This window comes from Ictalurus punctatus, chromosome 25 (assembly GCF_001660625.3).
Source record: "Ictalurus punctatus breed USDA103 chromosome 25, Coco_2.0, whole genome shotgun sequence".
NCBI lineage: Eukaryota > Metazoa > Chordata > Actinopteri > Siluriformes > Ictaluridae > Ictalurus > Ictalurus punctatus.
Window position 1 is genome coordinate 12,287,897 of NC_030440.2, and position 26,042 is coordinate 12,313,938.

The 26,042-nt window shown below is 39.8% G+C and overlaps 3 protein-coding genes across 14 annotated transcripts in view; 2 read left to right on the forward strand and 1 right to left on the reverse strand.

The window, feature by feature from the left end:
* Positions 1–4,758, forward strand: part of palld (palladin, cytoskeletal associated protein) — a 106,317-nt gene extending 101,559 nt beyond the window's left edge. For all 6 annotated transcript variants that reach the window (XM_017455637.3, XM_017455640.3, XM_017455639.3 and 3 more), the window contains 2 exons: positions 1,300–1,433; positions 2,821–4,758. In XM_017455637.3, the coding sequence (XP_017311126.2) occupies positions 1,300–1,433; positions 2,821–2,981 (295 nt within the window). In that variant the 3' untranslated portion in view covers positions 2,982–4,758. The remainder of the gene's footprint in view (positions 1–1,299; positions 1,434–2,820) is intronic.
* On the reverse strand, positions 4,064–13,678 carry cbr4 (carbonyl reductase 4). 4 transcript variants are annotated; one of them, XM_017455362.3, is made up of 7 exons: positions 13,567–13,649; positions 13,296–13,374; positions 12,219–12,370; positions 12,005–12,125; positions 11,658–11,791; positions 8,018–8,152; positions 4,064–7,844 (listed from the first exon to the last, which is right to left on the reverse strand). In XM_017455362.3, the coding sequence occupies exons 3-7, from the start codon at positions 12,361–12,363 to the stop codon at positions 7,666–7,668; spliced, it is 714 nt and encodes a 237-aa protein (XP_017310851.1). In that variant the 5' UTR covers positions 12,364–12,370; positions 13,296–13,374; positions 13,567–13,649; the 3' UTR covers positions 4,064–7,665.
* A 45-nt stretch (positions 13,679–13,723) lies between these two features.
* Positions 13,724–25,196, forward strand: trmt1l (tRNA methyltransferase 1-like). 4 transcript variants are annotated; one of them, XM_053675734.1, is made up of 18 exons: positions 15,004–15,135; positions 15,241–15,303; positions 15,438–15,561; positions 16,209–16,337; positions 16,463–16,525; positions 16,667–16,780; positions 16,944–17,008; positions 17,814–17,970; positions 18,077–18,194; positions 18,297–18,376; positions 18,646–18,868; positions 20,361–20,573; positions 20,925–21,115; positions 21,329–21,407; positions 21,828–21,994; positions 23,226–23,291; positions 23,673–23,799; positions 24,045–25,196. In XM_053675734.1, exons 3-18 carry the CDS (start codon positions 15,534–15,536, stop codon positions 24,238–24,240), a joined length of 2,016 nt encoding a protein of 671 aa, XP_053531709.1. In that variant the 5' UTR covers positions 15,004–15,135; positions 15,241–15,303; positions 15,438–15,533; the 3' UTR covers positions 24,241–25,196. The 4 variants fall into 4 exon arrangements, with proteins under 4 accessions (XP_053531705.1, XP_053531707.1, XP_053531708.1 ...); XM_053675730.1 differs by lacking the exons at positions 15,241–15,303; positions 15,438–15,561 and adding an exon at positions 13,724–13,912 and having other exon boundaries at positions 15,007–15,135; XM_053675732.1 differs by lacking the exons at positions 15,241–15,303; positions 15,438–15,561 and adding an exon at positions 13,724–13,912 and having other exon boundaries at positions 15,007–15,135; positions 16,212–16,337.
* Positions 25,197–26,042: the final 846 nt, after the last annotated feature.

A 26,042-nucleotide genomic window follows, 5' to 3' on the forward strand; every position in this document is an offset into this window, starting at 1 on the left:
ACCACCGTGCTTCATTGTGGGTCTGATGTTCTTGGGATCATACGCACAACCCTTCTTTCTCCAAATATGATGTGCTAAATTATTGCCGAAGACTTCTTTTTAGGTTTCGTCTGACCAGAGTATATTGTTACAAAAGAGGTCTGATTCGTCTACATGCTTTTAGACATGTACCTCTGTGTTTTGTTTTGTTTTTTTTTTTTAGCAGAGGAGTTTTGTATGAGGTGGAGGAACGGAGATGTTTAAGGTCTATGCTGTGGCTCTACCTTTTTTCCATTCGAGTTTCCTGAGAACTTTGCATTTTGGAAAATTTGCACAAGAACATATATATGTATATGTAACTATTTTATATATATATATATATATATATATATATATATATATATATATATATATATATATATATATATATATATATATATATATATATATATATATATTTAATATTAATATAGTGTGTAAATATTTTATTTATATATATATATATATATATATATATATATATATATATATATATATATATATATATTATATAATTAATTATCCTCCCCCCCCATGTCAACATATTGATCATTTGTTTATGAATACATAGTAATGTCTTCAATGTATGTAGTCCTATATTTATTTCACTTAAAGCAGCATTCCAGACAGACATAAGTTATATTCATCTGTCATATGATCTCTGGAATGCTGCTTTAGGATTTGTGAAACACTTGAGTCTAAAGGACCAAACCAGATAACAGCATAGGTTTCATTTACCTAGCTATTAGAGACATCTTGCTTCAGGAAGTTTCCCTATGGAATTTGTCTCTCTCTGGAGGTATGTTTCATTCGCAAAGCAGGCCAAGCCGTAGCACACCGGCAGCTCCATAAATGGCAACTCTGAGCAGCCAGAGTTGACAAGCTTTCTAAAATGTTACAACGTGTATACATAAACAGAGACAGGCAAGGCCTTGTAAAGCGGAACATACACACAGTACAGTACAAGGCCCTCCACAAATAGCGTCTCCACCACCTCAGAGAGAAGTCTGAGATTTACAGCTTCTATGCCGAGCTAGGCTTTCTTTAAAACAGCAGAAAATAATTAGTCTTAACTGTAGGGAGGGTTTTATTTATTTATTTATTTATTTTTACTTGTTCAACCACACCAGGAAATGGTAAAAGTTCTGTTTTTGGTGTGAAGGGCACAAGTGTGTGTATGTACATGCTGAGATTGGCTTGTAACATTTTGAGGGGGAAAAAACACTTTGGCATTTCAAAATCCTTGACTAACACTGCTGTGTTATGTGCTCCACTTCCCAGCATGCACCAGGACAACTTTGGCTATCTGTGCATGATTATTCAGCCAGCATTGAAGGAGGATGCAGGCTGGTACACGGTATCCGCCAAAAACGAAGCGGGCATTGTCTCTACCACAGCACGACTCGATGTTCACTGTAAATATTACACACACACACACACACACACACACACACACACACACACACACACACACACACACACACACACATGCAGATCATACACAGACATCTTAAGCTTAATGCTAATTTGGTAGTCATGAATGTACACCTGTCATGATACATTTCACTCGGACGCAGGAATTTAGACCGAGAGCCAAAGTCGGGTGATGTACTGTATGTGGAAGTGATGTGCGTGCGTGCATAGACGCAGCCAATCCAAGCTAACTCCCTTTCCTGCACTGGTGTTTAGTAAGTCTTTACTCCAGAACCTGCTTTGTTTGCCATCAACCACATTTGAAAACAATTGTAATCTCGATTTAAACAGCTCCGTTACATGTGACACATAACAGTTGTATAACGCTTTCTTGACTTAATGAACTCGTGAGTGTCGTGTACAGAGGATAGTCTGTATTAAAGGTTACCACCAGTGTTGGGTAAGTTACCAAAAAAAAAAAGTAATCCATTACAGATTACTAATTACTACTTTAAAATTGTAATCTGATTACATTACTGATTACTGCATGTAAAAAGTAATCAGATTACTAATTACTTTACTTTCACGTTACTTTCAAAAACATATCAAACCTGCAAAAATACACTGCAAAGTGAAAGTGAGATCTTTCAGTAAGTTTTGAGCACATCAACGTATGACACGATCAGAAAAAGTCGGATTTATCATGACACTTGCCTCGGGTGTTGTCATTGTTTGTAGGACTACCAGACCGATAAAATATAAAACTTTTCTAACTAGGCTAGATTGGTGTCCTTAGCCAAGGGGAGGCAGAGCTAAGCTATCATTAGGGTTTAGCTGCTACAGCGCCATGCTGAGTACATTATCTTTCCTTATGCTCTGCTCATATCATGTTCACATAAACTGGAAGGCATATAGACATTTACACGCCTTGTTTTCCTGCTCAGCTTCAGAGGATGTTACTGTTTCCATTTCAACCCCTTTATTGGTTTAAACAACAAAACTAATCGGCGTTTATCCATTTTTCCTCACACTGACTGTGAGCTAGCGTTTGGCAGAAGTGAGAGCTGTCAGCCAATAAGACACGAGTATTTTCATGTAAACCCTGTCAGATTGGTCATCTATGCGAGCCCAAAGTAATTAGAATACAGTAACAAAGTGACGTGTTATACCCAACTCTGGTTATTACATGCTTATGAGCTCAAGTGAGAAGTTGGGCCTAGATCTTAAGCAAGATCATGTTTTTTAAAAAAAAGAATTTATTTATTTATTTATTACTAGCTTTTTCATGTCGAATTTACCTTTCTCTACCAGGAAGGCAGATTCCTTGAACATTTGTAGCATATCAGATGCATAACTTACTAAAGAAATTTCATTCTCTTTGTCTCATAGATCAATATCAGCAGACACACACCCCAAAGCCCAAGAAGGTGCGGCCTTCGACCAGTCGCTACGCCGCACTGACCGAGCGCGGTCTGGACGTGAAGGCAGCTTTCTTCCCAGACTCCAGCCCCCTTCCCCCTGGAACCCTGGTGGAGAGTGATGATCTGTAGATGCTTGCATAGGCCTGACACTATAAACCCTGACTCTATGACCCTGGTGCCACTGTCCCAGAAACAGACACCATCATGGCCATACCAGGGGAACCTTATCCTGTCGACTGTTCTCAGCTGTTTGAAGCTGAGCCGAAGAAAAATGTAAAAAGAAAAAAAAAATTCATGTTTTTCACAGAGAGATTCCAGTTCACTACAAATTTGGAAGAATTGATTTTGGTCCATGTGAGAAGATGGAAAGTAAGGAAGTGTGATAGGTGCTGAAGTGAGGTCATATCAAGTTTCTTTCAGACTGCACACACACACACACACACACACACACACACACACACACACACACACACAAATTCTCATGAAGCTTATTTGAGGGAGGGAGGTACTATACCAATGATCACCTTTTCTGCCATAACTACATAGTGCCTGAGTGATGATTAACCAATTCGTTTGAAATAAAGACGTAGCATCTGGTTCTGCATGTGTTGTTATGGTGCCAGTGTGTAGTACATAATAGTCAGTGCCTTAGTCTCTATTTGAGTTGCTGGAGATGGGTTTATTTTGTAGCAGAAAGACTTCTGGGTAATGGGATGGTGTTTCTAGAGAACTCTGAGCACATTCAGAGTCTAATAGTTAGGTTTCTATTAGTGGCGTTCCCTATTTGTAGCGATCTTCTTTGTATGTGAACCACAGCAGTCTGGGTGTAGATCGCACTACTACAGATATCCACCAAGTCTGGACGCCATAGATCTTACACAAGGCCGGGCCTTATTATTATTATTATTATTATTATTATTATTATTATTATTATTATTGTCTTTCTCTATCTTGTGTTTGGGCATAGGGAAGTTGCTACAGGTGCTGAACTGGGTTATAAGGTTTAATGATTTACAGAATAACATCCTTGCGCTGTTTTTTCGTAGACAAGAGTGACAGGCAGGTGGAGGTATCCTAGGAGCGAGGGCAGTTTGGTGCAGGAATACTAGCTGAGGAGAATCGGACGTGAATTGGCTGTGGAGAGATTACACTGTCACTTTAAATGGAGAGTGAATGTGCAGTCAGGAAATAATAAAAAAAAAAATTAAATTAAAAAAAAGAACATTTACATTATAGAAATTAGTGACACCGGTGATACTGATGCAGTGGATATTATAACGCTAAAGATATTTTCCGCTCATACAAACACACATGCGCAAGTTATAGCAGCGGCAGAAGCGTATTCACCACTTACACACAACTGTGTTCTTTTTCATATGAGGAAGAGGGAAAACCGTGAAGTGGAGTATTTATAGCCAGATGCAGACATTAAATTATATTAGTTATTTTCTCATGGCTTTATGCCCAGTCTTTATTTATCGATATATTTACCACCATTTGAATTATTTACATTTATCTTTTTTTCCTTCGTATTAATATAAATAAATATATATATATACACACACATATTCAACTCTGGTACTTGTATTACGTTACAACATCTTAGTCAACTAGAGTCAAGGGTAGCTGGATTGCACAAATGTAAAGCTTGCAAAGATATAGCTAGACATATGACTTTTTCATATGTACTCACTCAACTCCTTTCAAGTTCTTTTTTTTTTCTCGTTTTTTTTTTTTCCTTTTCTTTTGATCTTCTTTCTGTCTCAACACAATACATACATAAGGACTGATGAAAGATTTTATTGTTTTAGTTCCAAGCTGACATGCCTGTATATGAAATGATGTTCTGACTGTTTTGGTTTATGAACAATATAAATAAATAAATAAAAAATCTCTGGAAATACTAGGCCTGTGGTAAATGTGCCTTTTTTTTTTTTTGTTAAGTAAGGAATAAAACACTCAGACTTGTGCTGCTTATTGGAAAATAATCAACTCCAGGGTAGCAACGGTAATTCTGCTTCGCGTTGTTGATTATTGTTGTTGATTGTTGATTATTTTCCTGTAACAACACACCCTGACATGTTTTATTCCTCTTATACCACAGCACTTTGCTTTAATTTGCAATTTTCTTATTTATTAATGAATGACGGCTTGTAATTTTGAACCGTTTAACTGAGACGAGAAATCCTGTAATCACATACGCTCACTGTCCACTTTATTAGGAACACTTGTACATTTATGCAGTTCTCTAATCAGCCAATCACGTGGCAGCAGCACAATGCAAAACATCATGCAGATACAGGCCAAGAGCTTCAGTTAATGTTCACATCAAACATCAGAATGGGGAGAAAAGTGTGATCTCTGTGACTTTTAACTGTGGGATGGATGTTGGTGCCAGGTGAGCTGGTTTGAGTATTTCAGAAACTGGGAATTTCCACTCACAACAGTCTCTAGGGTTTATACAGAATGATGCGAAAAACATCCTGTGAGCAGAGGGTCTGCAGACTGAAACACCTCCTTGTTGTTTGAGAGAGATCAGAGGAGAAAGACCACACTGGTCTGAGCTGACAGGAAGTCTATAGTAACTCAGTCACTCGTTACAACCGTGATGAGCAGAAATGCATTTCAGAACTCACAACACATCAAGCCTTGAGTTGGATGAGCTACAACAGCAGGAGACCACATCAGGTTTCACTTCAATCAGCCAAGAACATGAATCTGAAGCTATCATGGGCCCAGACTCACCCAAACTGGACTGATTGATGACTGGAAAAAGACCAGGGGATTTTTTTTTCTCTGTCTAGTTTCGATGAGCCTGTCAAAATCTACTACATGTTTATTTTTCCATATGAACAGGACGTTCTGACTTTGGTTTCAGGTGACACGGGTAAACATTATGCAGGAAGGAAGATGATCTACAGAGTTTTTGTTATATTCCACGCTGATGCCTATCATGAACACAACCTATTGCAGCACTTTAGTTAGGCCATTTTAAAGTGTATCCGGATGAACCATTACGCTCTCCATGCTTCTTTGGCTCGTTTTGTTTCATTATATTTATGTAAAAATGAGCATTGGCTGATTTCAGGCTCATTCTTGTAAGACCTGATATGTCTATGTTGGGGTGTATGGTATCACAATGACTGCAAGCAGAGTAGAGATGACATCATTCTGCGATTCAGATCCTCCACACACTGACCTCTGACCTCATCCTTCGACACAATGAGTGTACAGCCACAAAACGACCTCCCCCCAACCCCGAAAATCACTCAATGAGCTAAAAATAAACCGCAGCCCCACTCTTAATCCAACTCAGCTGTGTGCCTGTGATGAGGGGGTGAGCAGAATTTCTCTCATGGGAAGGGAGGATAAAACATAAGAGTTACTATTACACCGCAAGCAACTATGTTCTAGTTCTTTTTTTTCTACCTCTGCTTTATCTCTGTGGCTTCACAGTGTTCTGAAGACTTTAATTTAGCGTACGTCGAGGGAATCATTTCCAAGCTCTGTGCTGAATACCGTAAAATAAGTTAAAGAATATATGTAATATATTACAGCACATGAATGATTCAATTATTACACTGAGTATATAGCTTTCACAGATGGTTTCGATGCTACACAATATGACCAAAAGTATGTGCACACCCGACCAGCACACCCATGGTGTGACAGAAAGTTAGGAGCACACAATTGTATTGAATGTCTTTATATGCTCTAACATTACAATTTCTCTTCACTGGAACTAAGAGGCCCAAACCTGTTCCAGCATGATGATGCCCTGTGCACAATGCGAGCTCCATTAAGACATGGTGTGTTAAGGTTGGAGTGGAAGAACTCGAGTGTCCTGCACAGAGTCCTGACCTCAACCCCACTGAACACCTTTGGGATGAACTGGAACACCGACTGCCCCCCAGACCTCCTCACACAACATCACTATATGATCTCACTTACGCAATCTAGTGGAAAGCCTTTCCAGAAGAGTGGAAGCTGTTATAGCAGGAAAGATAAGACCAGCTCCATATTAATAGCCATAGTTTTGGAATTGGATGTTCAACAAGAACATATGGGTGTGATGGTCAGGTTTCCACAAACTTTTGGCAGTACAGTGTACACTGCAGTTAAAAATGAAGGTGTATTATGACTGAAAGTGATTGATAAGGTTTATTTTGTGAGGGAGTCAGAGACATGGAGCATGCACAATCTCTCTAAGTCAAGGGTGTACAATCTTATCCTTAAAGCTCCAGTCAGAGGTGACTACAGTTTTTCATTTCTCCTGCTTGGTCTCCTGCTTGGTTGGGAATGAAAACCTTCAGCCACACTCATGCTTTTCAGATATGTTTGCTCTAAAATGACCTACAACTGACTTTATAAGACACTACACAGGAAATATTTCTGAAAGAAATTCCAGACCTCTCGGTTGTTAACGCCTGTAGCCCGAAGGCTGGCGATAGATTTCGCTGGATGCTGCAGTGCTGGTACTGAATGCACCGCGGTTAGCACATGTTTTTAAACATACATTTAAATCATGTGGGGAGATACAGTTGACTGAACACATGTAATTTATATATTTTCAGCATAGCCACAAAGCAGAAACAGACTGAATCGTTGAAATGCTATGGACAATTGTGATCATATTGACAAAGACTTTCCTGGAGGGCAGACAGTAATTTGAATTCCAACTGTGACTAATTAAGTTCTTCATATCCTCCCTTTGTATGAACGCAATTCTGAAACGCTTCCTCGCTAGAAAGATGTGCCATACAGCTAGTCCCATCAACAGAGGCTTACAGGCAGGACTAAACGGAATCAGGAATCACATGGTCAGTTGTAGTCCTCCATCCACCAATAGGACGTGTCCTGTGATGTAGGGAGACTCCAAGAGGAATAGAACAGCGTGTGCCACTTCCTGCGGATCACCAAAGCGACCCAGTGGAATCCTCTTTCCATACTCTTCTTCCTTCAGCCCTGCTGTCATGTCGGTCCGAATGAGTCCTGACAGGAGTAACAGAGACAGAAAGGGCTAGAACAAGCTATAATAATGAAACACAGTATATCAGTGTGGTACAGGCTTCATCATTACATTTTCTCTGTGCACTATTAAACCAAACACTGGTATTAGTTTAGGAAACAGTCCCTAAAGAGGAAAAGAGATGAATCAAGTCTACCTGGAGCTACCAAGTTGACTCGAATGTTTCGAGAAGCGACCTCTTTAGCCAGAGAGCGTGTGAAGCCCTCAAGGCCAGCTTTACTGGCGCTGTACACACTCTGACCAGCGTTTCCCTTCACACCCACTACTGAGCCTGTGGGAATGTTCCAATAACATTCAGAAATTGTTAGTAACACACACACACACACACACACACACACACACACACACACACGTGCAGAGGAAATGATCCTAGGTACATTTTAATAAGTATTTCTCAAGGACTATACCATCTGATCTAATGAAAAGACACCAAGTTTCAAATGCTCATTTGTTATCGGTGACAAACAAGGGTTAAAAGCTTAAAAGTGGTTAATAATGATGCTTTAATGCCACCTAGTGGCAATGACATGAATTACACAAAGTTCAAATTCAAGTGGTATTATTGTCATTTCAACCATATACAGCTGGTACAGTGCACAGTGAACTGAAACAACGTTCCTCCAGGACCATGGTGCTACATAAAACAACACACTAACTACATGAGACGACACAGAACTAAATAAGATCTACACATTTTTACATAAAGTGCATGTGCAACGTGTGCTAACAACACAGGACAGTTCAGTAACTATTAAAACAGGACAATAGGCACAGTAAGCGACAGTGTAGTACCGACTAGTACACAGTTCTAGTGTGGAAGTGTCTGATATAACAGCTAGTGCAGAAGACAGGTGCCAAAGAGTAACAATATAATATAAAAATAAATGTAAACATAACATGCTATGACTTAGTATTCAGCAGATTCGCTTATACCAAATATGGACATAGCAGTTATTGTGGTAGCAGCCAGGTAAGTGTAAAGTGTATAATAGTGACAAGAAATTAAATCCTATATTTTTATAAGTACAGTAGCAGCAAAAATGCAACAGAGTCAATTCAGGAATGTGCAAATATTGCAATGGGAGTGGAATGGTGCTTCAATTTAGAGAGTGTGTGTGCGTGCACGTGTGTGCATGTGTGTGGCAGTCCAGTCTCTGAGTACTGAAGAGTCTGATGGTTTGGCGAAAGAAGCTGTTACACAGTCTGGCCGTGAGAGCCTGAATGCTTCGGTACCTTTTTCCAGATGGCAGGAGGGTGAAGAGTGTGTGTGAGGGGTGTGTGGGGTCGTCAACAATGCTGGTGGCTTTGCAGATGCAGCGTGTGGTGTAAATGTCTGTGATGGAGGGAAGAGAAACCCCGGTGATCTTCTTAGCTGTCCTCACTATCCGCTGCACGGTCTTGCGATCCAATGAGGTGCAATTTCCGAACCAGACAGTGATGCAGCTGCTCAGGATGCTCTCAATAGTTCCTCTGTAGAATGTGGTGAGGATGAGGGGTGGGAGTTGGGCTTTCTTCAGCCTTCGCAGAAAGTGGAGATGCTGCTGGGATTTCTTGGTTATGGAGCTGGTGTTGAGAGACCAGGTGAGGTTTTTCATCAGGTGAACACCAAGGGATTTTGTGCTCTTGACGATCTCCTTCTTGTCCAGGTGGGTGAGGGTCAGATGTAGAGTGGTGGCGATGGCATCATCTGTTGTACGATACACGAACTGCAGCGGGTCCAGTGAGGGGGCAGAAGGGTCATGATGTGCCTCATGACGAGCCTCTCGAAGCACTTCATGATGATGGATGTGAGTGAGTCATTCAGGCAGGACACTGAAGACTTCTTCGGCAAGTGGACAACGGTGGTACCCTTGAAGCACGTTGGAACGATGGCTCTGCTCAAGGAGCTGTTGAAGATGTCAGTGAAAACATCTGCTAGCTGGTCTGCACATCTTCTGTGCACTCTGCCAGGAACAGCCTTCCGGGAGTTTTCCTCACATCAGCTGCGGTTAGACACAGCACCTGGTCGTTGGGAGGAAGGGTGATCTTCCTCGCTGCCATTCTGTATGCTGGGATTAGCACAACAGAGATGTGGTCTAAGTAGCCAAGGTGGGGGCGAGGCTGTGGTGTAAGTAGCCACGGTGAGGGCGGGGTTGTGGTGTGAGTAGCCGAGGTGGGGGCGGGGCTCAACCCGGTACGTGCCGGAGATGTTTGTGTAAACAAGTTACAGCGTGTTCCCCTCTTGTTGCAAAGTCCAGATGTTGGTGAAATTTAGGGAGCACTGTTTCGACATTCGCATGGTTGAAATCTCCATCGATGATTAACAGTCCATCAGGGTGTGTGTTGTGCAGTTCGCTAATAACCCCATACAGTTCACAGAGCGCCTCCTTAACATTAGCGCTGGGGGGAATGTACACTCCGGTTATCAGAACAGTGGTGAATTCCTGCGGTAAATAAAATGGTCTGCATCTAACAGTCACAAACTCCACCAGCGATGAGCAGTAACTAGAAACTACTGTAGCACCGAGTTCTTGCACCTTTGAGTGTTGATGTAAACACACAAGCCACCACCGCCTTACCGCACAGACCCTTTGTGATTGTGTTCTTTGCCTTATGACTTATGTTCTTGGAGCTCAGTACTGAATAATGATGGGAATTCCGTCTCTTTTCAGTGAGTCAATCTTTCAGCTCCCACATGAGTCATTGACATTTCATCAAAACTGGGCAAAGTTTGTGATATTGCAGATAAGCACTTCAGCGGAAATGTCAGAGGGAAACTGCACATAGGCACACACCAAAGCAAACACGAGGTCCCTAAATGCTACAAAATGAAATCATGCTACAGGAAATAGGATGTGTTTAATCTTTTTCTATACACCAAAACCATCTATGAGAACCCAAACAATGGGCCATCAAACGCATTAGTGGCAATTCACAGGAACAGAATGACCCATATAGAATAAACCTTATCCTCAACCACACACAATCCTCCTCCACTTGGCTATTGCCAAGGCAGTGATGTACCTTCATATAAAAATGATTTATAAACAGTGTTCAGATTACAGTGCTGATGCTCTTCAGCGTGGTCATCTGACAGCACTTAAACATTAATATTTATATTAACTGGTAGCCCAGACTGTTGCAATAGAGCCCTTTTTTTTTTTTTTAAACAAAAGAACACTGACAGAGTGAAAATAGATCAAGTAATTAAAAAATAAATGATCCCGCTTGTACTGAAGAAGACACCTTTCTTTCTTTCTTTCTTTGAAGAAGAAGAAGAAGCCGACTACTGGTCCATTGTGGTGGTGTGCTTCTAAAATGAATTTTTTTTTTGTTGCCATTTTGCACTCGGCGAGTATGAATGAACAGACTGAAAGCCTACTTTAATTTATTCTCATTTTCATTTCGCTTTTACTTTATAAAGCCAGGATAATTCTGCTGCAATGTTCTCTTATTAGGATTTGCAACGTAACACAAAAGGAACTTTCCTTGAACTTGCATTTTTAGGACTAAAGTACAGTTAAGTCTTTTGAAAAGGCTACAATTTTAATCCTTACACATGATTAATTATTCTACTTTATTATTATTATTATTATCATTATTATTATTATCATTATTATAATGAATTACACTTTTATGTGTAGCACTGAGCTCAGGATCACTGCACTACTTTTTGTTGTGGTTGTAATCATTGCAGAGAGGAGCTTTAATTCAGTATATTTCCCTGAATATGTGAATAAGAATACATGCATGAACATAGTCTAAAAATAGACAGATTGTATCAGGTTATAGCTCACCTATGTTGACAATAGCACCTCCATTACTGAGCATGCTCCGTAACACTGCCCTACAGGTAAGCATTGAACCAAGCAGGTTGGTGTGAAGAACAGAAACCATGTCCTCAGATTTACACCTCATTAATAACGCATCTCTGAAACATAAAGACAGAGAATCAGGTTAGTAATCACAAGCGATTAGGCAAGTCATTATTTGTGACTGTATTCCTGTTCACAATTTAAATTAGCTTTAGATCCGTTGCACATCATGAATCCTGTGCCACTGCGCCGAATGTACCTGTCTGTAAAGCGCATGGTGCACTTACTGTATAGTCAAAAACAACACAAATGTTTGTGTCCTCTCTCACCTGTTAATGCCTGCTGCATTGACAAGGTATCCCACAGCACCGCAGGTTTTAGTGATGGTATCGAACGCTCTCTGTACCTCTTGCTCTTTGGAAATGTCACAACCGAGACCCACATGTTCAGCTGCAAAGTAAAAGGAAAAATCATCCCTTTTTTTCAATTTGGAAAGCTGCATGCAGAGATCTCAAAATACTCCTTAGGGTTAAAGTGACCCACCTCCAGAAAGTGTGTCCGCAGTGGCCTGTGCTGCTTCCTGGTTCCGGGAGATCACCACAACTCGATGCCCCCTTTGTGCCAACAGCTGGGCTACTGCTCGCCCAATACCACGGGAGCCGCCAAACACCACACCTAATCTAGACATCAGCTGTCTATATGAGAGGAAAAAAGACCACATTAAGATCCAATTTTATTATCAGTGACACCCCAGTTTTAATATAAGAACCTTGTTTTATAAAGCAAGCAGTGGAAGATGGAAACGCAAACCCAAAAAAGCAGGTCCTTCAGGTGTTGACAAGAATTAAAATATAGTTAGAAAACAAACCATTCTTGTTTAAATTGGATTTTAAAAAAGAAAGAATGTTCCTATATATATTTTAACAGCCACTATTAAGCTAAGTCTTTCTAGTTTTCTGTAAAAAAAATAATAAACATCAGCCAACAGTCACCCATTTTATTTCATGTCAAATAATTGGTGCAAAGGAACCAGGGATGTGCTACAAAGACTGAACTATAAACATGTTGACGTTGAATGCTGGCACGATGTGTGTCTTACACAGCAGTCAAGAAGACAGTGTGTACTGTATGTCGTTTTGTTGCAGTACAATAACAGCTGCCACCCTAGAAATAAGCCTTGCGACCCAGACAACTCAAGACATCTCTGCGACATTCATCACTCCTTTGAAATGTATGCAAACACGTCTAGCTCATGGTGATTTCAATCGTTGTAGTAATATAGGGATTTTAAGCAAATCTCTTGCGTGTTAGGAGAAAATACAGAGCAGAGCAGCCATGAAGGCAATACAATGTTACAACATTATAGTACAATATGAATGTACAATATTACATTATGTGTCTGTCTATTTCACACCAATAAATTTTATTCCATAAATGCAAACTTGTCGTGTACATAATTAAGTTGCACAATTCAGGACACATCACAATATTATTAATTTATATCTCATTAAGACAGAAGTGTTCATTTTATAGAAGTGATTATTTAAAGTGTAAACATTTGAGAATTAAAGAAAAAATTTGTTTAGCTGATGAGTTATTCCTCTAAATGACTTTACAAACCTTCAACAATTGGCTAATTGACTCTTTAATAGTTCCAGATGGGAATATTGTGTCCCAGCGTGGTTTTTATTGTCTTTTGCTGAAGAGATGACAACAAAACTACTTTAATGGCGACAGTCATGCATTAACCTACACTGTAAAGTCAGAATTTTCACTAGCTCCTCTGTTCCTTCTCTGAAAACACGTTATAAACCCTGTATAAAGTTGTAAACCTGGCAACGGTTCGCCAGGTCACGCTCTCAGACTAACAAAATATCCAAAAGATAATTACACCGGTAGCTGCGCTCCCTTCACGTGGTTCTATCACGAAGTTCACTCGAGTATACTCAAAACAAACACGGGGGTCGCCATCTTGGATCAGCTGTGTGCCTCAGCCACGCCCACAACACCGCACGACGCTTTTACGCTTTACAGCGTACGCTATCATTTTCTTTTCCTCACCCGTATTCTATGTCCTGCCTCCAGTGCAGTACATCATACTCAAAAGAAGCGTGGCTTGCCAGAATAAAGGTGGGAAAATATGTTAGACTGACTCTACACAGCTAGCTTAATTAAAATGGCGGAGCTCAAGGAACAGGACGCAGTGCAGCTTCACCAGGAGGACGCCAATATTAAAGGCAAGATAACTCCTGTTTTTCAACGATAATGCAGCAACAACTGGGTTATGACTTTCTGAAAATTGCGTACATTTTTTACAAATGGCTTTATGTTGCACCTAAATGTGTTTTTTAGCGTGACTTTTAAACTGCTGAAGTAAATAAGGGCCTCCTCATGGAGCTTCATCACAGGACCTAGATACGGATAGCGTAAATAATGAAATGTATTTTCGTCTCGGTTGATAGTATCCAAGGCTGCAGTTATTCGCTTTCTGTGCGTGAGGTGAAAATGTTTAAGGATTTATAAGTTTACAGTGAATTGGAAGTGCAGGTTGATTTAACTGTGGTGTAGTGGTCTGATCGCGGAGCTCCGCAATAGGGCCGTTCAACCATAATAGTTTCCCGGTTCTGATGTTATTTAGTTGTCACTGGGGGGCGCCCTAGTATTTAATTTTTTATCTTGTTTTGTTTTATTTTTGTTTTTGTTTTTGTAAAGGTTTAACTTCAAATGCTTGCAGTAACAAACACTTTGACGTCATAAGAGTGTTCACTCAAAGGGGAAGTTCACCTTTTTTCACTTTTGACCCTTTCTAAGCCCCAGGCATTTGGGGTATTTGTTAAAAATAATTAAATCATTTATTAAAATACCCCCCCAAACCCTCATTAGAAATCATCACAGAAATTCTAATGGTTTCCACTACAAATACCATTACAAACCATCAGCTAACCTTTACAACCATTACTATCAATGGCCCTTAATGATCTCCACTAAACATAACATGCCACCAACAGAAGGCAACAAATTACCAATAGAGACCCACAGGGACCATTACACTTTCCATTAAAACCAATACAATTCCCAGTATAACTGAAAACCATTACAAATTCTATGAGGGTTTTTATTGGGTTTTTTTTTCAGCAGGGAAATCTAAAAACTGCATGTGTTGACATAAAAACTGTCTGAGGTGACTAGAAATTGCAGAATAAATATTTAGAATTGCTCAAAAGTGGGGGGAAACTGTGAACTCCCCTTTTAAATGTCCCCTTCAATCAGATAAACATGCAGGAGAACGAAAGTATTTAATATAATTGAATGTAATGTGTCTTGCTTGCAGTAGAAGACTCTGTGAAGGTGGCAGCAGCATCTGAGGATAAGAGCAAGCAGCTGCCTGTCCATGATGTCACATCCAGTGATATGAAAACCGAGGACAATCAAGGACAAGCTGCTGTCTCATCAATGTCAGGTGGTAGCTTAGTGGATGAGTATCCATTTCTGATTTGGTTTCTCAAGGAAACCACTGAAATTGCCAGGGAAACTGTTCAATTAATCTTTGTTTGCTTGTTTTAAGAGAGACATGTGTCCATCCAGACTTCACTAGAAGGCCTGGAGATGCTAGTGGACTTAAATGAAAGTAAAAAATAAAAAAAGAGACTTTTTTTCAGTTGATTATGAAATATTGGAAATAAGTCTGAACCGATAGTGGTGGTGATGCACGCTTTAGCTACATTTAAAGTATTGACCGTGTTTGTCCACTGAATTTCACAGCTGGTAGAAAGTCTTGTCCGTTATGCCCAGAGGAGAAGTTCAAGGCCTGTTACAGCCACAAACTGAAACGTCACTTGCAGAACCTTCACTGGAAAGATGTTTTGTTTTATTTTGTTTTGTAAAGGTATAACTTCATATGCTTGCAGCAACAAACACTTTGACATCATAAGAGTGTTTACTTAAAGGGGAAGGTCACCTTTTTTTCACTTTTGACCCTTTCTAAGCCCCAGGCATTTGGGGTATTTGTTAAAAAAATTATTAAATTAATTATTAAATCATTAATTAAAATACACCCCCTACCCCCCGAAAAGCCTCATTAGGAACCATTACAGAAATTCAAATGGTTTCCACTACAAATACCATTACAAACCATCAGCTAACCTTTACAACCATTACTATCATTGGCCCTTAATGATGTCCACTAAACATAACATGCCACCAACAGAAGGCAACAAATTACCAATAGAGACTCACAGGGACCATTACAGTTTCCATTAAAACCAATACAATTCCCAATATAACTGAAAACAATTACAAATTCTATGAGGGTTTTTATTGTGGGTTTTTTTTCCAGCAGGGAAATCTAAAAACTGCATGTGTTGACATAAAAACTGTCTGAGGTGACTAGAAATTGCAGAATAAATATTTAGAACTGCTCAAAAGTGGGGGGGAAACTGTGAACTCCCCTTTTAAATGTTCCCTTCAATCAGATAAACATGCAGGAGAACCAAAGTATTTAATGTAATTGAATGTAATGTGTCTTGCTTGCAGTAGAAGACTCTGTGAAGGTGGCAGCAGCATCTGAGGATAAGAGCAAGCAGCTGCCTGTCCATGATGTCACATCCAGTGATATGAAAACCGAGGACAGTCAAGGACAAGCTGCTGTCTCATCAATGTCAGGTGGTAGCTTAGTGGATGAGTATCCATTTCTGATTTGGTTTCTCAAGGAAACCACTGAAATTGCCAGGGAAACTGTTCAATTAATCTTTGTTTGTTTGTTTGTTTGTTTGTTTGTTTGTTTTAAGAGAGACATGTGTCCATCCAGACTTCACTAGAAGGCCTGGAGATGCTAGTGGACTTAAATGGAGGTAAAAAAAAGTAAATAAATAAAAAGAGACTTTTTCAGTTGATTATGAAATATTGGAAATAAGTCTGAACCGATCGTGATGGTGATGCACGCTTTAGCTACATTTAAAGTATTGACCGTGTTTGTCCACTGAATCTCACAGCTGGTAGAAAGTCTTGTCCGTTATGCCCAGAGGAGAAGTTCAAGGCCTGTTACAGCCACAAACTGAAACGTCACTTGCAGAACCTTCACTGGAAAGTCTATGTGGAATTTGAAGGTAATTGAACGTGTATTAAAGCAACACTGTAGATCATTTTATTATAGCAGTGCGACTTGAAAATGCCCTTAAATTATGCAGCATCACTAGCTCATGAATTGTATGGCTATTCTAAGACATATTTAGAGATCATGACTCACTTTGCGTGTGTTGGTCATCACAGGTCAGAGGATGTGTATTTGTCATCTGCCATGCAGACAGATGAAGTCCAGCCAGGGTGTAGATCAGGTGAGCATTCAGTTTGACTTCTGTCTCACCTGAGAACCCAAGTCTGAAGTAACCCAAGTGATCAACAGAAAAAACAGTTCACCCTATAGTGTATAGAGAGCACGAGTTCAAATCTCGACGATGTCACAGCCACGTGTGGCCAGGACTCTTAAGAATGCAAAATTGGCTGTGCTGGATGACATACTCTCTCCCGTGTCAATCATAGTGACGCTAACCAATCATAGATGTCTCTGGGTTCATGTATGCAGAAGAGGGCGAATAGCGCGTTCCTCAGAGTGTGTTATGCCACCCTGTGACGCAGCGTGAGCAGCAGTTCAAAAAGACGCATTTGGCGCCTCTGTGGAAGCATGTGTTGGCCTTCGACCTCCTGAGCTGGTAGCTGTCACATGATTGGGGAGACCTAAGTGGTGTGTGTGAAATGGCCATGATTTTAAAAAATAAAATAAAATAAAGGAAAGATCAATTTTGGCCTCTAAAGTATGTGCTTATCTCAGGACACCTGTTCACAATATTTTCATACTGAACATCATTTTAGCACACTTACTATTGTTTGTCTTTGCTCTTCTATGCTTGCATACTATAATGTGTAATTCCACTATTTTCTTTTTGAATCTGGCTCCTCTCAATGTTTCTTCTTCATGTTATCTCAGGGAGGTTTTCCTCACCACCGTTTCTCCGGTGTGCTCTTTAGGGATATAAATTGACATCTGGAAGCACCGTACAAACACAATACAGTGGAATTGAATAGGAAACAGGACTGATTTTTTTTTTTATCTGCCTTCTCCAATGTGTGCACATCCTCCAGAGTCCGGGCCGGATGGTTGCACACTACCATTGTGTGGTATGCTCCGTCACCATTGCCCGAAAAACAGACATGATCAGCCACCTCAAACGTCACATCAACAAAGGCGAGACAGAAGCGAGCTATTCGGGCACTTCAGATACATCGTTTGAGGAACCGGGTAAGAAGACTCTCTCAAACTGTGTTCCCATTCTTGAGAGCTTCTGTAAAAGTTCAGTATAAGAAGCAAATTGTCCATTGTTCTGTCTTCTTTCTATTTCTTTCAGTGCCAGGTCAGGCATATGAGATCATGAAAGAACTAGGCACCAACGTGCAGCTCATGCCCAACCACAGCACACCCATGAAGACTGACACTTACTTCAACCGTAAGATGAAGACCAACAGGTCAGTGACGCACACTAGCTTTCTTCTCTATTCTAACGATTGTTTTCAGTTTTCCACCGAACTGGTTTTCCATATAATGTGAGGTTTTTCTCTCTTTGGTAGGCAGTTGGTGTTTTGTTCTCTTGCTGTTCTTGCTGAGGAAAGGAGTCCACTGGAATGTCTGGATGCATTTGGAGCCACTGGTGAAACTCATTGCCTTGATTCAATGTGCAAATGTGATCTCTAATGAGAAAGTTTGGGGGTCAAATTAGGAGCGGCAATGTTGGGGTTTTTTCTTCGTTTTTTAAAAAAAATCTTACTGCTCATCCTCAAATCGCTTGTGATTTTGTTATCTAAGCTTCAGTCAGATCTAGATGGTTCCATTCAGCTGGTCTTCTTATAAGGAATTATTCATGGCATGTTTTAATATATTTATAATGGATAATTGTACTTTCTTACCCTTCCTGTGCAGGTATAATGGGCTTGCAGTGGGCCAAGCACCTCCACAGTGCTGTTAACGTGACGATAAATGACATCAACGAAGCCTGTGTCCGTATGATTAAGGAGAACTGCCACCTCAACCACATCCATTTGGAGGGGGAGCAGACAGAAGACAGCGACACCCCTATCAACACTGTGGAAGTGACCCAGATGGATGCCAATGTCCTCATGCATCTGAGAGCTTTTGACTACATGTGAGTAAAAACAGAGGGTCATAGGGCAGACGCAGAAAAGGACAGGTTTCCTGAGGAACGTTATAATGCCCTCTATGATCAGTCTCGCCTATAGTTGGAGAGTGTGTAACATTTGTGTGGAACATTTTAACAACCTGAAAAATGCTGATTTGCAGTTAAATAATCAAAGTCAGTATCGATGTCATCACTAATCAGTAAGTCATAATACAAAATTCTAACCACAATTACACACGGGACCTTTTTTTTTTTTTTTTACAGTTAGATTTATATAGTGCTTTTCTAGACAATCAAAGAGCTTTACATAGTAAGGTGGGGGAGAATCTCCTCAACCACTACTAGTGTGTAGCATCCAAATGGATGATGAGACGGCAGCCATAGTGCAGCAGAACATCCACCACACACCATCTATTAGTGGAGAGGAGAGAGTGATGTAGCCAATTCAGAGATGGAGATTATTAGGGGGCCATGATGGAGAATGGCCAGTGGGGGAATTTCTCCAGGGCACTGGGGATATATCCCTACACTTTTACGGTAAGTGGGCTGGGATTTTTAATGACCACAGAGAGTCAGGGCCTAAGTTTAATGTCTCATCCCAAAGACGGTGCTATTTTTATAGTATAATGTCCCCGTCACTATACTGGGAACCCACACAGACCACGGGGTGAGTGCCCCCTGCTGGCCTCACTAATACCACTTCCAGCAGGAACCTTAGTTTTCCCCAGGAGTTCTCCCATCCAGGTACCGTGTTCGTTTTTGCTTGGTAAATTTGTTTTGTATAAAAAGGATTTGTTTATTTTTTCAAGATGGAAACTTGGTCTGTCCTATATTAATAAATAAAGCATTAAATATATTTTTACGTCAGCTAAATCTGGTGTACACGAGTACTAAACTTAATAAAAACCTAGCTATAAATATAATGCACATTAACTGCAGGTAAGGTCGGAAAATAGAAAATTTTCTACCTGATTTAGACCTTAAATATTTTTATTTAAAAAAAAAAAAAACACCATTCATTTCAGTAAATGGTTTTTGACTTCTGAAGGTATTTTATTTGCAGTTTGCCGAATGCGTCATGTTGGGACAGATCGTATGCCTGTGGCATGTAAATAACAGACTAGCGTCCATGCAGCTGAAGCTGATTCGTTAGTTGCGCTTAGTGTGATGCTCATTTCACCAAAACAGTGGTGATGTGTTCATACGTCATTCAGAGCGCTCAAATTTGTGCTTGTTTTTACACAGCATTGGGGAATTGTGCACAAATCCCTGCCATTAGAAGCATGTAAATGTGTCTATTTTCCAGAAGTAGTTATATTATTAACGGAGATGAAGATCATACATTGTGTGTGTTCTTACAGTACACGTCGTTCTATAAATCGGGAAATAATCCGAGCCGTTGAACGAGTATTGAACTCAGTAGATGTTTAAAAAGCACAATTCATACACGCTGTTTTCAAGTTCATATTCATTTCATGACCCTGTTTTATGCTGTCAGACACCTGGACCCTTTCGGCACATCCGTGAACTACCTGGATGCTGCCTTCCGGAACGTACGCAACCTGGGCATCGTGTCTGTGACCTCAACCGACACCGGCTCACTTTACTCCAAATCTCTGAATGTGACGCTCCGCCATTATGGCTGCCAGATCGTCAGGACAGAATACTACAGAGAGCTGGCAGCACGCATGGTGGTGGCCTCTATAGCCAGGTAGGGCAGTGTGTTGTCTAGTTTAGGTGTGAAAAAATGGCTAGACCTGTTCGATATCAAGTAGTTTATTTAGACACCAGGGCTGGTTGTATTTTAGCCATTTTTGTTTTGTTCTAAAATTAAGCTGCACTGTAAGTCACTTGTGTAAACTCTGCTTTAAAAATGCTTTCTAAATGTATTAGTGTCATGACTAGTAAACAACTCAGATGAATAACAAAACATCTGTATTAGAATACAGATTCATTCTCCTTGACTTACTTGTGTTGGACCTGTAAAATAATTGGAATGATTGAAAGCCTTCACATGTTAAGAGGTGTGTGTGTGTGTGTGTGTGTGTGTGTGTGACTTCAGGGCAGCAGCACGCTGTAATAAAGGTATCGAGGTTTTATTGGCTGTGGCTTTGGAACATTTCTTGCTGGTGGTGGTGCGGGTGCTCCGAGGCCCCACGCAGGCTGACGAGACGGCTAAGAAACTGCGCCAGCTGCTGCATTGCCAGTGGTGTGAGGAAAGAGTGTTCCTCAAGCCGGGCAGTATGGTGGAGGGTAAGTACAGTATCGGGATTAACAAAAATTATTTAATTGTGTTGACTAAGTACAATTTCACCATTTGCACAATGTATCACTTGTTAATTGTTGAAATGTTGGCCTGAATTTTGGTCAAATTCCTGCAGGCACGGGTTCACCAGGGTCATATTGATTATTTTTTTAACAGCTCTACCGCAATAAATGTATATGGTTTTGTTTTTCTTTCTCTAGAGAATCAGTACAGGCAGCTACCGTGTCAGTGCCATGGCAGCATGCCGGGGAAGACCGCAGTTGAGCTGGGACCTCTCTGGTTAGATGCGCTTACTAATGTTTATTCCTTCATGCATTCATTTATTAAACCTCATGCTCTGGTCACAACATGATCTTATTGACCTTTTGTCATCTATGTTACTTTTAAAGCAAAAGTAGAAATATCTGGAAAAGTGTATTCTTAGCAGTGTTTATGGAAATAGACACAACATCCTTTTGCTTGGGGATTCTGTGTGATAACCTGAACATAATCTCTGAAAAAGAATAGTTTTTATATTCATTAAAGATGTTTAAAAAGACTTTTGTTATTGTTCTCCTTTTAGTAAAATATAAACTGGGACAAAATGGATATTATGAATTTATTCATTCAGTCACCTGTCCATCATTGAGCACTTACAATTTTGTGTGTGTGTGTGTGTGTGTGTGTGTGTGTGTGTGTGTGTGTGTGTGTTTTACCCAGGTCAGGGTCCCTGTTCAACACTGGTTTCCTGAGGCGTATGCTGGTGGCAGCAGTGCTGCACAGCATGGAGGACATTCAGCCTCTGGTGAAGACTCTGATCTGTGAGGCAGACTGCACCACACTCAAGTCCTTCTCTGTCACAGGCCAGCTGATTCTAGCTAACCAAGGTATGTGAGCGAGCACACGCAACCTCTGCTTTGGTCCTTAAGTTGGCAGTGCTGGAGTTCCCATATAGCATGCAAGATTACATGGAAACAACTATACTATACTAGGGGTTAGATAGACTTTTTGTCCTTTAAAGCTAAATTCCATGATGACCAGTGCTGTGCAATAGAGCGCTTTCAGGGTTTTGGGTTGCACATCACAATCTAATCCCACCCATGCCAAGTCTGCATGTGTTTTCAGATGTTACTGAGGCTGGCATGACATCCTCCTTCAAAAGAACGCCAACCATTAAGCTATAAGGAGGGCTATGGTGATGGAAGCATGATTTTAGCCTGACATTTTCCTTTAGAAATCAGTGTTATACTTCAGAATTCATTGTTCCATCACTGTTGGCAAGTCGTCCTGGCAGCAAAACAGGCCCAAACCATGATACTACCACCACCATGTTTCACAGATGGGATCTTATCTTAGAAGGTTCTTGCTGGAATGCAGTGTTTTCTTTTCTCTAAACATAACACTTCTCCTTTAAACCAAAAAGTGTTTTTCCAATAGCTTTCTGGCTTGTCCATGAGATTTTTACCAAACTGCAGACAGACAGCAGTGTTCTTTTTGGAGAGCAGTGACTTTCTCCTTGCAACCCTGCGATGCACACCATTGTTGTTCAGTGTTCTCCTGATGGTGGACTCATGAACTTTAACATTAGCCACTGTGAGAGAGGCCTTTAATTGCTTACCGTGGGTTCCTTTTGTGACCTCACAGACTATTACACGTATGATCCACTGAAACTTTTCTCATCTTTGTCACGTTGCTGGACATGCCCACATCTAGTCACAAACGGTTGCTGTTGCTCATGTCACCGGAAGTCTCCGCTTTGTTGATGCGAGTTGGTTTATGTGTGAATGTACCTTGACACAGTATGGCTGTTGATTAAAGCGTTAAACATATTCTTTGCTCTTGCCTATGAGAATTTAACAGCACTAATAAATTAGTCTAAAATAGCAATGTCCTGAATCAGTTTTTGCTTTAACTATGGAAAATGATTGGAAAGTAGAAAAATTAAGTCTACTAAGTTTACTTTTACTTACTTAACCAGGTTGGTCTTGAATACCTACCACTGTCATGTATATTAATATCTAATATTCATAGACGTGAAAACAAACGGCTCTTTTGCTCTGCTCCTGTTGAACATTATTGTCCAATTCGCTGAAGGATGCTCGTTTTATCTTTTGGCAGTGGAGTGCGGTGTCGTCATCAAAACGTTACAGAAGGTGGCGGAAACGGACACTGTTGATCAATCAGGTATTAGTCTCACTTGTTATTCAGGCATTTTAGTAATGTGTTTTTTTCCCCTTTAGCTTTTTCATTGTAATTCCAAGAGCAGTTAGTCATTTAATAAAACTCAGCTTGTTTATATTTCATGACATTTATCGACTACATAAAGCAAATGGGTTGAGCTTTACAAAGCTATAATAATGTGTGTGTGTGTATATATTATAATGTATATATTTATGTGTATATATACACATAAATAAAGACACATCTCAGCTTGCACATGGTATCTTGTGAGGCAATGTTCAGTAATTTTATGAATGTAAGCACTGAGGTTTCTCTTACTTATTTAGTACTGCTTGGAACAAAACAGAAGTGATGTTTTTGTTTTGTTTTTTTCCCACCACTCAGGTAAGCGGAGGATTGGAGATGAGTCCGGTAATGTGTTGAAGAAGCTGAAATCAGACATGTCCCTGGAGCATCCTGCATTTTACTACAGCATTCATCGGCACAGCATCCGTGGCATGAACATGCCCAAGTGAGTCCTCTCTCACCTCACTGTGTTTTATAACCTGCATCAAAATTGAATATATATATATATATATATATATATATATATATATATATATATATATATATATATATATATATATATATATATATAACAATATAATTATACATGAAAGTAATGAAACATGGTGTTTTAAAAACTTATTAAACCTCAATTAAGTGGTCCACTTGGTAGAATTTTGTACCCTGTGTAAAGTGTGTTATTTTTCCCAGGCTGAATAAGTTCCTGCAGTACCTGACTGAGGCCGGATTCAGGGTGAGCCGCACACACTTCGACCCGACGGGAGTTCGCACTGACGCCACACTGGAGCAGTTCAAGTCCGTGCTCACCAAGTACAGCGTGCCGACCTACAGTTCAGGACCACCGAGCAGCCTCAGCACGGAGGACATGACTGCCAAAAAGGACTAAACGTGGAGAACCCAAACAGCAATATTAGGAATCATCATAATATTTTTTTTGTTGGTGTTGAATAGGGTTGCTCTGGCAGTGAGATGCCACATAACTGCAGAGCTGTGTGTGTCCTGTCTGCTCATATTACTGTACTCTCTAGTACACCACCTACATCAGTGGTTCCTAGAGAGCTACCTTCCTGAGGACTTTAGCTCCAACCATAATGGTGCCCACCATTTGCTTTGGAAGTTTTTGATCAACTAAAACAGATTTTGGTTGGAGATGAAACCTGCAGGAAGGAAGAACTCAAGGAAGAGGCCTGGTGACCACTGCTGTAGAGTATTATTGTACTAAACTGTACAGTAAATACCATGTCAAACTATTACATCAGTATTGCTTCGCCTGCTAGCCTGTGCAGAGTTTCCCAAAAGCATCGCAAGACAAAGAGCATTGTTAATGGTAGAGTGAGCATCACACTGAACACTCTATCTCTCCCAATTAAGATGAGTTTTATTTTGGGGAAACTCATCCTGTTTAGTAGAATAGTATTCATAGTAATACTTGGCTTACAGAGGTGACCACTGTTTGTGCTTCCTACTATCTAGGAGGTGTGTGCTTTAAGTTAAGTTTAATGCGGTGTGGGTTACTATTTAGTACAGTTGTATGCATAGGGATCCTAGTGCACTGAAATTTTGTGCCATGTTTGTTTTTCCTCGTGACATGTAGTCTGTCAAACTGAGCCTGTGTGCTTTCAGTATCTAATGCCCGTATTTATTTTTTCCATGTTGGAATATGAATATTTTAAGAGCAGTTTGACCTTTTTATTAAGCTTGTGCTTTTCTGTTCCTTTAAAAAAAAAAAAAATTTTTTTATTGCAGCAGCCTCAGTGCTGCCTAGTCAGATTTATACAACAAATGTTAATTTTGCCTATACAACATAAACTCCATACAACATGAATAAACTATGGAATGCTGTGTCTTATTAGAATGTGGACACTTGTATGTAGAGACTACAGATATTGTTTTGGCACACTTTATAAATGTCACTAATCTTTAAAACTTAAAACAATTTTTAGAGCTGAAACAACTAATCGATAATTAATTATGAAAATCATTGTCAACAAATCTCATTATCAATTAGTTGGTCTGCGCACGGTACATTTACTCATTACATTACTTCTGTTCTGAAAACACGCATCGGGGAGTAAATAATAAAAGTTGTGTTGCAAATGACGCACTATATACTTACACTATGCATTATGTAGTCTACAGTCTAGTGGAGCGTTTCAATGGACCCCTACTGGTCAGTGGTGTAATTGCTAGGGGTCTGTAGGAAAGTTTTTAAAATGTTTAAATATTATATATGTTTTATTAAATTTATCGAAATATATTCAAATGAGATGTTTTAAAATTAATCAGTCTGGTTATTCGTGTGCATTCACAAATATCACATTAGATGAGCTGACAATCGTTCACTGATGGATTTATTTTAAATTTATTTACAAATTAAATTAGAATTTGTAAAAACCTATGAGTGGTAGACAAGTTCAAGTGTCGCATTGATGGATAAAATAAACAAAAGCTAATTCAGAGAGTCGAATTAAATGTCACACCAACAATAATGTAACTGAACCTGGTATTTGTACCAGTGGTATTTGAACCAATCCCTTGGGAATGACCGGTTCTACCAATCAACCAGGGATTGCTAGGATTGTAGAATTCAGTGCTTTATATATATATATATATATATATATATATATATATATATATATATATATATATATATTATATATATATAAAGTATTTATGTATAACTTTTCA